Source organism: Schistocerca americana, chromosome 1 (assembly GCF_021461395.2).
Source record: "Schistocerca americana isolate TAMUIC-IGC-003095 chromosome 1, iqSchAmer2.1, whole genome shotgun sequence".
Lineage (NCBI taxonomy): Eukaryota > Metazoa > Arthropoda > Insecta > Orthoptera > Acrididae > Schistocerca > Schistocerca americana.
The window spans coordinates 705,879,642-705,893,021 of NC_060119.1; the positions used below are offsets into that span (position 1 = coordinate 705,879,642).

Sequence of the window (13,380 nt, forward strand, 5' to 3'; positions counted from 1 at the left end):
CTTAACGGCTAACTTACGACTCGAACCAAACTACTGTGGCTGTATCGTCATTCATTCGACCTAAATTGTGCGTCATATTACAATGGACCAACTTCGTTTCGTTTTGGAGATGCGGCCTATAATTTTTCTCTCCCCTTGAATTTTCAGTCTCAAATTTCAGGTGCGGCTTAGATTCGGGAAAATATTTTTTCCTTGATTTCGAGTCTCATTTTTCAGGTGGGGCTTAGATTCGAGTGCGGCTTAGATTCGAGTAAATACGGTAATCTGGCAATCACATAGCCCGTTGTCATCCACATTGCATCTCATCCTGAAGAGAAGAGGAGCCTTGCACCCGTGCGGTGATTATTGTCCACTTGACTCCAGAACAGTATCTGACGCTCGCCTACATCTTTGTAACACGACTATAATTACACGCTACTTGGCACAACAGTATCCAGCATTTTGGACTGTACCAAAACCTACACGCAGATACTTGTGGTAGAATTAAGACATCCCCAAGGTGGTAGTAATTACTCCATTCATGACTGAATTACAAACCAGTGCTGAAATCTGGGGAAGGTTTATTGATTCTATTCTGCGAGGCCTGCCATTTTGCTTTGCCTACTTGGATGATATATTTTCAGCAACCAGGGAGTAACACCACCACTTCAAAGGGGATTTAAATGTCTGATGTAGTTTGGTGTGATGCTAAATATGGCCAAATGCATGTTTCGGCAACTTGAGGTAACATTTCTAGGCCACCCAATATCTTCTGCAGGCACACCACTGCTAACCAAGAAGATTGAAGTATTTCTACAGATGTCAAGACCAAACACAATCAAGAAGTTAAGCCAATTTTTAGGAATGTTAAACTTGTACCACCAACACCTATCCCACCCAGCAGGTATGCAAGAAGCATTGAATGCAGCACTCACCAGCCCGAAGGTTTCATGCAGGATTCCAATGCATTGGAATGAAGCACTGAGCTCTGCTTTCGAGGCTATAAAACGAAGTATGACAAACACAGCATTCCTTCTGTACACTACATGTGATGCACCTTTGGCATTAGTTGTAGACGTGGGTCACACTGCTGTTGGCACAGTACTGCAGCATCGATCAGTGATGTATGGCAACCACTTGCATACTTCTCACACAAATTGTCACTGTCACAATGTAATGGGGGTGCATGCAACTGTGAACTCCTGGCTGTGTGTGTGATACAGTTAAATACTTCTGGCTGCAAACAGAAGCAAGGATGTTCACGATTGACACACATCACAAGCTGCTAATTTATGCTTCAAACAGAATACTATTAGGTGCTCTCCCATCAGTACCACCAACCTCAAATTTGAGCCAATTAAGCACAGGCATAAAGCATATTCCTGACATCGACAGTGTGGTGGCAAACTCTTTCGCACGTCAGCAGTGTGTCATGACCAGTAGATTTTTTGTTACTGGCCAAGGCACAGCAGAATGACAGAGTTTTCCAGACCTTCATTGACAGTACCACTTTGGCATTAAACTTTCAGCTAGTCAACATTCCAGTGAAGAGGCTCAATTGTATTGACGTTTCACAGGGAAGACCACAACCATTCCCATCGAGTGCATTTCGGTGGCAAGTCTTCGTCACTCTGGCTGCCATATGCATTTTGCTTCCCAGAGCCGTGACATTACTCCACTTCCATAGTGGGGGCTCATGTAACTTCGTCTGCGCAGTTGCTTGTTGTCATCGCAGTCGACTGTGAAGCCAAGCTTGTGTCAACTAGTGATGCTCGTACGTTTAGTAATGCAGTGCCATATTGCGTGGTAACAAGTGAATTGCAGCTGTCTAGTAGATTCCACATCAGCTGCTAGGAGCACTGCGTTTTGCAATAGGTTTTTACATTGCTTTGTACTGTTTATCCCTCGCTGTGCATCTTTGTGCTTTTTATGTTCTTTGTTCCCTTCCTGATCCTGTCACGCTGGGTTACAATAGTAATCGTGTACTGACTTCCTCTGGAGTGTTTGTACATTCAAGAATGATTCACCTCAGAATGTACATTCCGATCAATACTTGGTGCACAGTAATATTTGTTATACTCTCTGTTCACTCTGTTCATTAAATACAGTTACCGCAGTAAAGTATATTCCAGTAAGCCTCTAGTCTGTGTGTTCATGTTTTGCAAAGGTCAGACAGCCCTAATTAAGCTGTACTCAGCGAACCAGAGGTTGTTAAACATTTCAAAGGGAGCATTAGGCAATGATTGGCTGAAACTGAGGTGGAACATGATATTAGAGAAATTGGTAGCTTAATGAGATGAACTATCAAATAGGCAAAATGACAAGGTCCAGTAGAAATCCCTGTATAACACTGGGTTTCTTTGATGAAAGAACAACATAAAAATACAACAATGGAGTATGGAAAAAGAAAGAAAAAGATTTCTAAATAATGAGAGTGAGTGAGTGCAGACCCTCCCAGGGGACACTGCCTTATCACAGGCACCTTCAGTGCCAGGTGGGGGGGTTTGTGTGCTCCATTGAAGCCTAGAGCTGTGCTGGCAGTAGCATAGCTACTGGCAGGGTCACCCAAGCCGGATTGGCTTCGACGGAGGGGAGTGAACCCTAAAAAAATCCAGGTCCTCCAACATGAACATTGGGTGTGAGGCACGCAACTTCACCCTGGAAGAAAGAGCTTGTTACAGAACCGAAGGACAAAGAAATCCGGATGGATGCAGTGGATAAACGGCCTTGTCAATGGAAACGGCCCACGAATTATTTAGCGACATGGAATGTGAGATCACTGAACAAGCCTGGAGGACTACAGAACCTGAAAAAGGAAATGAAGAAATATAATGGGACAATGGCAGCAGTACAAAGAAGTGAAATGGAAAGGAAGTGGAATATTAGTATCTGGGACACACACACACACACACTGTTTCACAGCTGTGGAAGCAGAGGATATGGAGGCACAGGTTTTCTGATTGCTAATGCTCAAAAGGCTGCCACATTGAACTTTAAGCCTGTTAGCGAAAGAATCTGCATACTACGAATGAAAGCCCTTTTCTTCAATATATCCTTCATATGTACATATGCACCAAAAGACGATGCAGAGTCGATGGAAAAAGATGTATTCTATTTTAAACTTGAGCAGGAAATAGCAAGTGGAAAGCATGATATTAAGGTGGTTGTGGGGGACGTCAGTGCTAAAGTAGAGAAAGAAATTACATACAGGAAAACAGCTGGTGAGGAGAAGCTACATGAAGTTTCTAATGATAATGGTATTAGACAAACTGATTTTGCCATGAGCAATAACATGATTATTAAAAGCACATGGATGCAAAGGAAGGATATAAGGAAAGTTACATGGAGCTCCCAAGGTGGGATTGCAAAAAATCAGATTGATCGCATACTCATAGATAGATGCATGCGTCAGATATATTAGAGGTGGATAGCTGTCATGGTGCAGATGGTGATAGTGATCATTATTTGTTAAGAATCAAATACAGACTGAGGATAGCCAATTATAGATTGACCAAGAGAGCTATTGCACCAAGGTTTGATGATACCAAGTTAAGAAATGATGAAAATGCAGTACAACAGTATAAAACTGACTTGACAGATAGACTTAATGAAGCCGAAGAGCGGGCAGGAGAGGATATTGAAGAAAGATGGGAAATGTTAAAGGAATAATGCATGGGACAGCTGAAATTGTACTGGGCAGAAAGAAGCAATCAAGAACCCATAGCTGGTTTGATGAAGACTGTAGGAGGAAGACAGAAGAAAGAATTGAAAGAATTGAGGCAAGGAAAAGAATGCTGCAGAGGAGAACTAGAGGTACTACAGAATAATACCCCTAGGAGAAGATAAGGGATGTAGGAGGGGAAAAAGAGAAAATTAGAAAAATGGATTGATGAGTTAAGAGAGGGAGATACTGCTTAAGAAAAAAGGAAATTCTGTATGAGGGTTAAAGAAATAAGGGAAGGATTCCAACCCAGAGCAGTTTTCTGTAAAGATAGGGAGGGAAATCTGTTTGGAGGAAAAGATCAAATTTTAGACAGATGGGTGGAGTATTTTAGTGAGCTACTGAATGCGGAATTGGAAAACAAAGGTGGAGTTGATGCCGGTATGGCAGAAGAGGTGGAGCAGGAAGTAAGCAGAGGTGAAGAGAACCAGAAATCAGTGGCAGAACCCACACTGGATGAAGTTAGTATCAAGACACTTAAAAACAATAAAGCTCCAGGAGAAGACAACATTACAGCAGATATGATAAAATACGGTGGAGAAAAACTAGTAAGGGTCTTGCATGAGATTATAGTGGGAATATGGCGGAAAGAAAATATGCCGAAACAGTGGAGTACAGAAATACTCTGCCCTATAAATAAGAAACATGACAAAACTGACGGCGTGAATTATAGAGGAATTGCACTGCTCTGTGTAGTATAAAGGTATTAGGAAAAATCATGGCTAGACAGTTAAGAACATACATAGAAGAGTATCTAGGAGACTACTGGTGTGGTTTCAGAACTAATATACCCACTACAGATGAGATTTTCACTATCAGACAGATCCTTGAAAAATCTTAGGAGTATTACCTCAATGTCTACCAGCTGTTCATTGATTTCAAACAAGCTTATGATAGGATCAAAAGGGATCAATTTTGGAAGGCAATGCAAGAGACAGGAGTCAGATTGGTTCAAATGAATTTGAGAACAATAATATGCAAAGTAAAGATCGAGGTCTCTTTATCAAAGGACTAAGGAAGGGTGATGTGCTCTCCACTATTCTGTTTAATGTTGTCTTGGAGAGCGTAATGCGAAAGACATAAAGCAACAAACCTGGGGGAATACTGTTTAATAGAGTGACTCAGGAGCTTGCATATGTGGATGATATTGACCTGGACTATGACACAAAATGATGATGAGTTGTTGCTGAGATGGGAAAGAAGATACTTAGGAAAATCTACGGGCCAGTGAATTATAGGGGCTTTTGGAGAATCAAAAAATAATGTGATCATAGAGTTGTACAACAAACCAGATATTGTGACAGAAATAAAGAGTAATAGACTACATTGGTTGGGACATGTAGAAAGAATGGTGGAGAACAGCATAGTCAGGAAAGTTTTCAAAGGAAAACTCGGTGGACATTGTTTAAGGGGCAGACCAAGGACCAGATGGCTAGACAAGGTGGAGGAGGACTCGAGGAGGGTGGGAGTTAGGAGATGGAGAGTCAAGGCAGCCAGCAGAGAAGAGTGGACGGAGATTCTCTGGGAGACCAAGGCCCTACAAGGGCTGTAGTGCCAAGGAGTAAGAAAGACTGAGCGCAGAATGTCTTAAGTGGGTATGGTTAGAGGAGAAATGCAAAACTGTAGCCTACAGGAAATTTAAAGACACTTTTGGAGAAATGAGGAGCAATTGTATGAATGTTAAGAGCTCAGTTCATGAGTACTAAGAAAAGAAGGAGAAGTCTGAAAGTGGAAGAAATATATGTCCTGTACAAGGGAAACAAATTTGATGACAGTGTTATATAAATGGAAGTAGTAGCAGATTATCAGACGAGACACACATTATAGTGTGTGGCAAAACACAAATGTAAAGCAAAACAAAACTTCGAAAGTAGATGACATTCTCTCAGAATTTTTGGAACTTGGGGAGAGCTAGTCATGAGAAAACTATTGTACCTGCTATGAAAAACGTTAGACATGTTAAATAACTTCAGACTTTAAGAAGCATCTGATAATTCAAATTTTAAAAGGTCAGGTTCTGACATATGTAGTACTAGTGAACCATCAGTTTAATTACTCGTGACTGCCAAATACTGACATGAATTATTTACAGAAAAATGGAAAAAGCTGGCGGAAGCCAGTGTTACGGAAAACCAGTTTTTATTCCAGAGAAATGTTGGAACAAGCCAGACAATAGCCCTACGGCTACCGGTGTCAAAAGACCAACCTATGTTCATAGCATGTGCAGGGTTAAAGAAAGCTTTGTATAATGTTGACTGGAATATGACTTAAGAAATTCTGAAGGGTTAAGGGATACAATATGTGGAGCAAAAGTTATCTACAACTTGTGCAGAAACCGAACTGCACTTACAAGACTTGAAGGACATGAAAGGGAAGCAGTGGTTAAGAAGGGAGTGAGACAGTAGCCTGTTCTTTGTGTTGTTCAGTGTGCATATTGAGCAAAAGAACTTCGATGATTAGTTGAATGGGATGGGTCGTGTCCTGAAAAGAGGTTATGAGATGAATATCAACAAAATTGAATGATTGAATGAGGTTAATGAAATGTAGTAACATTGTGAGGTGACGCTGAGGGAATTTGGTTAAGAAATTGCACTAAAATGAATAGAACGTGTTATTTGGGCAGCAAAGTTACTGAGTGAGGCTGAGATGCTGAGTCACAGATAGGCACAACAAAATACTGCCACAAATATATTTTCGGCCGAGGTGGCCCCAGCTGCCAGAGACTGCAGTTTGTTTGTGTGTGTGTGTGTGTGTGTGTGTGTGTGTGTGTGTGTGTGTGTGTGTGTGTGTGTCTGTCTTTGATCTTTGACAAAGGCCTTATTGGCCGTTATTTGTGACAGTCTTTTTGTTGTGCTCTTCGTTACAATGCTGGATTTTCCATTGTTTGACTCGGGCTCAGATAGAGATGATTTAAAATGCAGATTGGCAGTCATAAGAAAGGCATTTCTGAAAAAAGAAATTTAACAGTGAATATAAATTTGAGTATTTTCTAAAGGTATTTATCTGGTGAGAACCGGGGACGATAAATGATTCATAAAGGAAGAGAATAGATTTTGAAATGTGATGCTGCAGAAGAATACCAAAGATTGGGAAGTAAATCAAGCAACTAATGATGATGATGATGTACTGAATCAGGTTGAGAAGAAAAAATTTTATGGTGCAATGTAACTAAAATTAAGGATTGATTCATAAAATACATCCTGAGATATCAAAGATTAGTTTTTGGTAATGGAGGAAAGTGTAGGAGGGATAAAAATTGTAGGGGAAGATCTAGGCTTGACTGCAGTAAACACCTTCGAATGGGTGTAGGTTGCAGTAGTTGTACAGAGAGTAATAGGCTCTCACAAGACAGGCTAGTGTGGAGAGCGGGTGCAAGTCAGTCTTAAAGCTGGATGTTACAACAGCAGTTAGTAGATTTTTGAATTTTCTTAGGGGATATGTTTTTTAAACTTGTCTATCACTGGTATATATTGTCCATGGAGTAATAAATCTAATGCATTGTATAGACCACAAAATATTTAGGGCTCACTTGATTGGAAACTGTTGGTCCTCCTCCTTATCTTATTTGGCAGCAAGCTATACCTGAGCTCTAAATATCTTACATGTTTTAAAGTAAACTTCATGGGGAGCAGATCAGAAAATTTTCCTCCACTTATACCAATCCCTTGTCCAGTCAAAAATGGACTATGGGGGCCTTGTTTACTCATCTGCTCGACCATCTGTTTTACACCATCCCAACACAATCCACCTTTGAGGCATAAATTTGGCCACTGGGGCTGTCTGCAGTAGCCCAGTTGAGTCTCTATGTAGACACTGCCAAACTCCTGCTGTGATACCTACATGATTTTCTCTTCAGCAGATAAGTGTGCCGTCTATCCCATATGCCCAACCATCCAGCCTAAGTGTCCTTTTTGATGACTCTGTCTTATCATTGACAACAAACATTTTAGATAGTGGCTTCTAGAACAGTGCTTCAGTTTTTACTGCGGAGCTTTCTGCCCTATATCAGGGCACCCAGTACATCCAGCATTACAGGCTTCGTAATTTTTTATTATGATTAGATTCACTTAGTGCCCTCCAGAGTTGTCTGCTATACAAATACATTCTCTTAATACAAAGAATCCAAGAATGCCTCCATTTGCTCATTGATGTTGTAGCCAATGTGATGTCCATGTTGGTGCCTGGTCACGTTGGAGTGCTGGGGAATGAAGCTGCTGATGCTGTTGCTTAGGCTACAGTCTACCTAGCTATTGTCTCTCTTTAGATCTGTGTTGCTGCATGTCAGAACATCATGTCACTCTGGCATGAACATTGGTTGTCTCTAAGTAGGAACAAACTCTGGAAAATTAAACACATTCCAACGCCTTGGATGACTTCCCCTCACCTCGAGAACATACTTTTAGCTAAGCTGCATATAGAGCACTGTTGTTTCAACCATTGTTATCTAAGTTAAGACTCCACACCACTCTGTGCTTACTGCAAGCAACCCTTGGCAGTGCGCCATTTTGTGACCGAATGCTGGTTTTATAACCGTTCACATCTCAATTTATGTTTGCCATTTGTATTTTAGCAGGAACAGCATGAGCTGTAGATATGTTTAACTTTTTATTTGTCATGGTAGTATGGTGAAGGGGAGATAATTTTCGACCGATTGAGTTACATCCTCCAAGGGGAAGTGATCCTTTTGAGCCAACCATCTTCTCCAGTCTTTCAGGCTCCGAGTGTTACCGACTTCAACTTCATTCGGTAATTGACCATTTTAAGTTATTACGCAGGTGATTATGCTCTCAGTTGTTTTGTGCCCTAAAGCAACAACAAACAAATAATGCATTTTATTGAATAGTTTGTTCATATATGCAATATTTGCAATTGCTGCTGCTGTTGGGAAACAGTAATGGAGTAAGGTGAGCAGTAATTTATATTATGCTGTCATTGCTGTTTATTTCTGAGATAGATTTAGTTGTTTTTATAGATCTCAGTGTTAATGCAATTTTAAACTGAGTTGTCAAGTGTATTCTCTTGATTCAGTATGCTATTGCATGACTTATGACCTAAATCATTAACTAAATGAAACACATTCTTGCCTTGTTTCACAATGTTTATTATGATTGTACGACCCAAGTTTTGGTTATGAGCCCAGTTTCTAGTACAAAACTGATTGCAACCAAGCAAAGAGAAACACACAAACTTTTTAATCTATTAATTCTTGACTTAAACAAGAAAATCTCTGTTGTAAATTTTGACAGTTGCATTTGTATTCCACAAAATTCATTAGGAAAACATTTACTATGACTGTGAATAAACTTACATTGGAGTAGTGATGTACACAGCAATGAAGCACAGAAATAATGGCACAAATTCCCATTTGAGTTCGAAATAATTTTCTTAATGAACACCGAGCGAGGTGGCGCAGTGGTTAGCACACTGGACTCGCATTCGGGAGGACGACGGTTCAATCCCGTCTCCAGCCATCCTGATTTAGGTTTTCCGTGATTTCCCTAAATCGTTTCAGGCAAATGCCGGGATGGTTCCTTTGAAAGGGCACGGCCGATTTCCTTCCCCATCCTTCCCTAACCTGAGCTTGCGCTCCGTCTCTCATGACCTCGTTGTCGACGGGACGTTAAACAACACTAACCTAACCTAACCTTAATGAACATGATGAAGCTCATAAAGAATGTCTACGTCAATGGCAGATCTGAAGTTATACATTGTCTTCTTATTTCCAGTGATCCTGAAACTCCACTCAGCTACCACAGTGTCATCTTAGTGTGTGCATATAGTATTAAGGAAGAGTATATTGACAGTATACAGGGTGGTCCATTGATCGTGACCGGGCCAAATATCTCACGAAATAAGCGTCAAACGAAAAAACTACAAAGAACAAAACTTGTCTAGCTTGAAGGGGGAAATCAGGTGGTGCTATGGTTGGCCCGCTAGATGGCACTGCCATAGGTCAAACGGATATCAACTGCATTTTTTAAATAGGAACTCCATTTTCTATTACATATTTATGTAGTACGCAAAGAAATTTGAATGTTTTAGTTGGACCACTTTTTTTGCTTTGTGATAGATGGCGCTGTAATAGTCACAAACATATGGCTCACAATTTTAGATGAACATTTGGTAACAGGTAGGTTTTTTAGATTAAAATACAGAACTTAGGTATGTTTGAACATTTTATTTCGGTTGTTCCAATGTGATACATGTACCTTTGTGAACTTATCATTTCTGAGATTGCATGCTGTTACAGCATGATTTCCTGTAAATACCACATTAATGCAATAAATGCTCAAAATGATGTCACCCTCAGTGCATTTGGCAATACGTGTAATGACATTCCTCTCAACAGTGAGTAGTTCGCCTTCCGTAATGTTCGCACGTGCATTAACAATGCGCTGCCGCATGTTGTCAGGCGTTGTCAGTGGATCACGATAGCAAATATCCTTCAGCTTTCCCCACAGAAAGAAATCGTGGGACGTCAGATCTGGTGAACGTGCGGACCTTGGTATGGTGCTTCGACGACCAATCCACCTGTCATAAAATATGCTATTCAATACTGCTTCAACCACACGCGAGCTATGTGCCGGACATCCATCATGTTGGAAGTACATCGCCATTCCGTAATGCAGTGAAACATCTTGCAGTAAAATCGGTAAAACATTATGTAAGAAATCAGCATACATTGCACTATTTAGATTACCATCGATAAAATGGGGGCCAGTTATCCTTCCTCCCACAACGCCGCGCCATACATTAACCCACCAAGGTCGCTGATGTTCCACTTGTTGCAGCCATCATGATTTTTCCGGATTTTCTGTTGCCCAATAGTGCATATTACGCCGGTTTATGTTGCTGCTTTTGGTGAATGACGCTTAGTCACTAAATAGAACGCGTGCAAAAAATTTATCATCCTGTAATGTCTCTTGTGCCCAGTGGCAGAACTGTGCATGACGTTCAAAGTCGTTGCCATGCAATTCCTGGTGCATAGAAATATGGTATGGGTGCAGTTGATGTTGATGTAGCATTCTCAACACAGACTTTTTGAGATTCCCCATTCTCGTGCAATTTGTCGGCTACTGATGTGCGGATTAGCTGTGACAGCAGTTAAAACACCTAATTGGGCATCATAATTTGTTGCAGGTCATGGTTGACGTTTCACATGTGGCTGAACACTTCCTGTTTCCTTAAATAACGTAACTATCTGGCGAACTGTCCAGACACTTGGATGTCGTCGTCCAGGTTACCGAGTAGCATACATTGCACACGCCCGTTGGGCATTTTGATCACAATAGCCATACATCAACACGATATTGACCTTTTCTGCAGTTGGTAAATGGTCCATTTTAACACGGGTAATGTATCACAAAGCAAATACCGTCCGCACTGGCAGAATGTTACGTGATACTACGTACTTATACGATTGTGACTATTACAGCGTCATAACATAGTGAAAATAGTGATCCAACTAAAACATTCATATTTCTTTACGCACTACATGAATATGTAATAAAAAATGGGGATTCCGATTTTAAAAAATGCAGTTGATATGTTTGACCTATGGCAGTGCCATCTGGTTTACCCCTTCAAGCTAGAAGAGAGTCATTCTTAATACTTTTTTCATTTGATGCTTATTTTGTGAGATATTTGGTCCGGTCACTATCAGTGGACCACCCTGTATACTGATGTCAAATAAACTAGTGTGCTCTATATAGTAGATTTCCCCCAACCCCCCTTTTTATAATTTTTGCCTCAAAATAGTTGTTGGTGGAGACTTGTCCATTATCTATTAAACATTTTCTGAACTTATGTTGCAGATTTTATGTTGGAAACTGCATTAAATTAAATGTGGCATACAGGCTAGGCTACACTAAAAGTCAAACATTTACCAAAACCATTTGTTGGCTTCAACAGATTGCAACCGTTCAACATAAGTTAGACTTCATGCTTTGTGACTGGTTAGTCTTTCACCACAGCCAAGATTTCAGTGGGAGGAGAGGGGGCAATTCATTATAACACTCCAGTCAGTTGTTCACAGTGCTGTTGAAACAGCAGTAGGGAGGTAAGATGGTTCAGTGAAATTTGAGTGAGACATTGCCTTTTGTCAGACATTGCTGTGGGTTGTTATTAAGACATTGTTAGCACAGATCTGTATTTATTTATTTATTTCACTTTTATTTCTTTTTGTCTGCAGCAAGTCGATGGACTCCAAGAACAAGAAAAAGGAAAACAGTCCCTTGGTACAACGAAGAAGGGAATTGGGCCAACATATTCATCGAAAGCAACACGCAATGGAATTCGTGTTGCTGATTTAATAGGAGATTTTGAAATATTTGCTGAAAAGTAAGTAAATAAATTCACCAACTATACCTCCAAACAGAACTGTAGATAGATGTCCATACCCACCAAAGTCTTGTTTAACTTAAAGTATCAATTGAACCTTAAAGAAACTGTATGATAGTGGTTAACGTTTTATTCCTAGCATGACTAGTTGTACAAGGCAAATCATAGAAATGGTGTATACACAATTCTGTTTTGAGAAACTATAAAATTGGTTTTTTTTTTGTACATTTATCAGCTTAATAGAGTTCTAAATATTAATATGATAAATAGAAATCTAAACTGTAAATCAGTAAGAGAAGATTCTTGCAGCACTTTCCACTGCGGTGCATGAAAGAGCTTCAAGTTTCTTCACTGCTACTGTCCTTGCCTGACAAACTACTTTATTTGCTACTTTGTTTCATCTGTCCTATTCTTTGATCTTTGTCTCTTTTCCACACCATGGTTCAAAATTTTTTAAAGTCTGATGTTACTAATTTAACAGGCTCAACCATGTCTCATTCTATAAGTGTTCATTTTGATCAGTGATACATGTTTCAGTTCGTGCCCATACACGTTAAGTGGCATTGAAGTGGCAGATGAAATTGTTGGGGATGATGTGTCTGTGGTTTTGTGCTATGGAATCAGTTACATACTGTATTCTGTGATTAATATCTTCCTCTTGATTCTAAAACTTTCATTTCATTCAACCAGACCAAAATTTATTCGTTTCTTAGAGAAAAGCATCCATTTCTTGTAATACTTTGTAGTTAATTTTTTAAATTGTTGGTGGCTGAAAAGATCAGCATAGTTTCAGGCAGAAACACTAAAAGTTAGCTGCAATTGATAGTTCTGTGTGTGGAGTTGCTCCGAAGCTTACAAATTTACTGCATTGTCCTCAGAACTGATCGTGGCCATTTGGTTCCTAGTCCAGTGGACGGACTGAACCAGAGACATCGAAGATTGTGGCAAGCTAGGCTGTGATTTCCTGGACTTGCACTGCAGGGCAGAGAACTGTAGAGCCCCTAAATAGGTCAGATGTGCAATAAACATCAGATGTTGCTACCCAGATAGCTGACTGTGCCAGGTACACACAAGGGTTTTTAGATTGGGCAACCCTCCATCCAATACAGATAATGACAGCTGTAGGAAACCAAGAAATATCAGTGTAAGATCGAAAGAAATGGCTCGCATTAAAGTCTTAAACTGCTGAAGCACTTGCAACAAAGTGCCAGAGTTTGAAGTGCTCATGAAAAGCAGTTAAGCTCTCATAATACTAGGTACAGAAAGCTGGTTGAAACCCGAAATTGAGAGCAGTGAATTTTTTGGGGAAATTTAAGTGTGTATTGAAAGGACAGGCAATT

The 13,380-nt window shown here is 40.2% G+C and overlaps 1 protein-coding gene across 1 annotated transcript in view; it reads left to right on the top strand.

The window, feature by feature from the left end:
• The window catches only part of LOC124609813 (adenylosuccinate synthetase), a 59,911-nt gene that overhangs the window by 13,364 nt on the left and 33,167 nt on the right, over positions 1-13,380 (top strand). Inside the window, exon 5 of the mRNA XM_047140104.1 lies at positions 11,892-12,040. Coding sequence (XP_046996060.1) covers positions 11,892-12,040 — 149 coding nt within the window. The remainder of the gene's footprint in view (positions 1-11,891; positions 12,041-13,380) is intronic.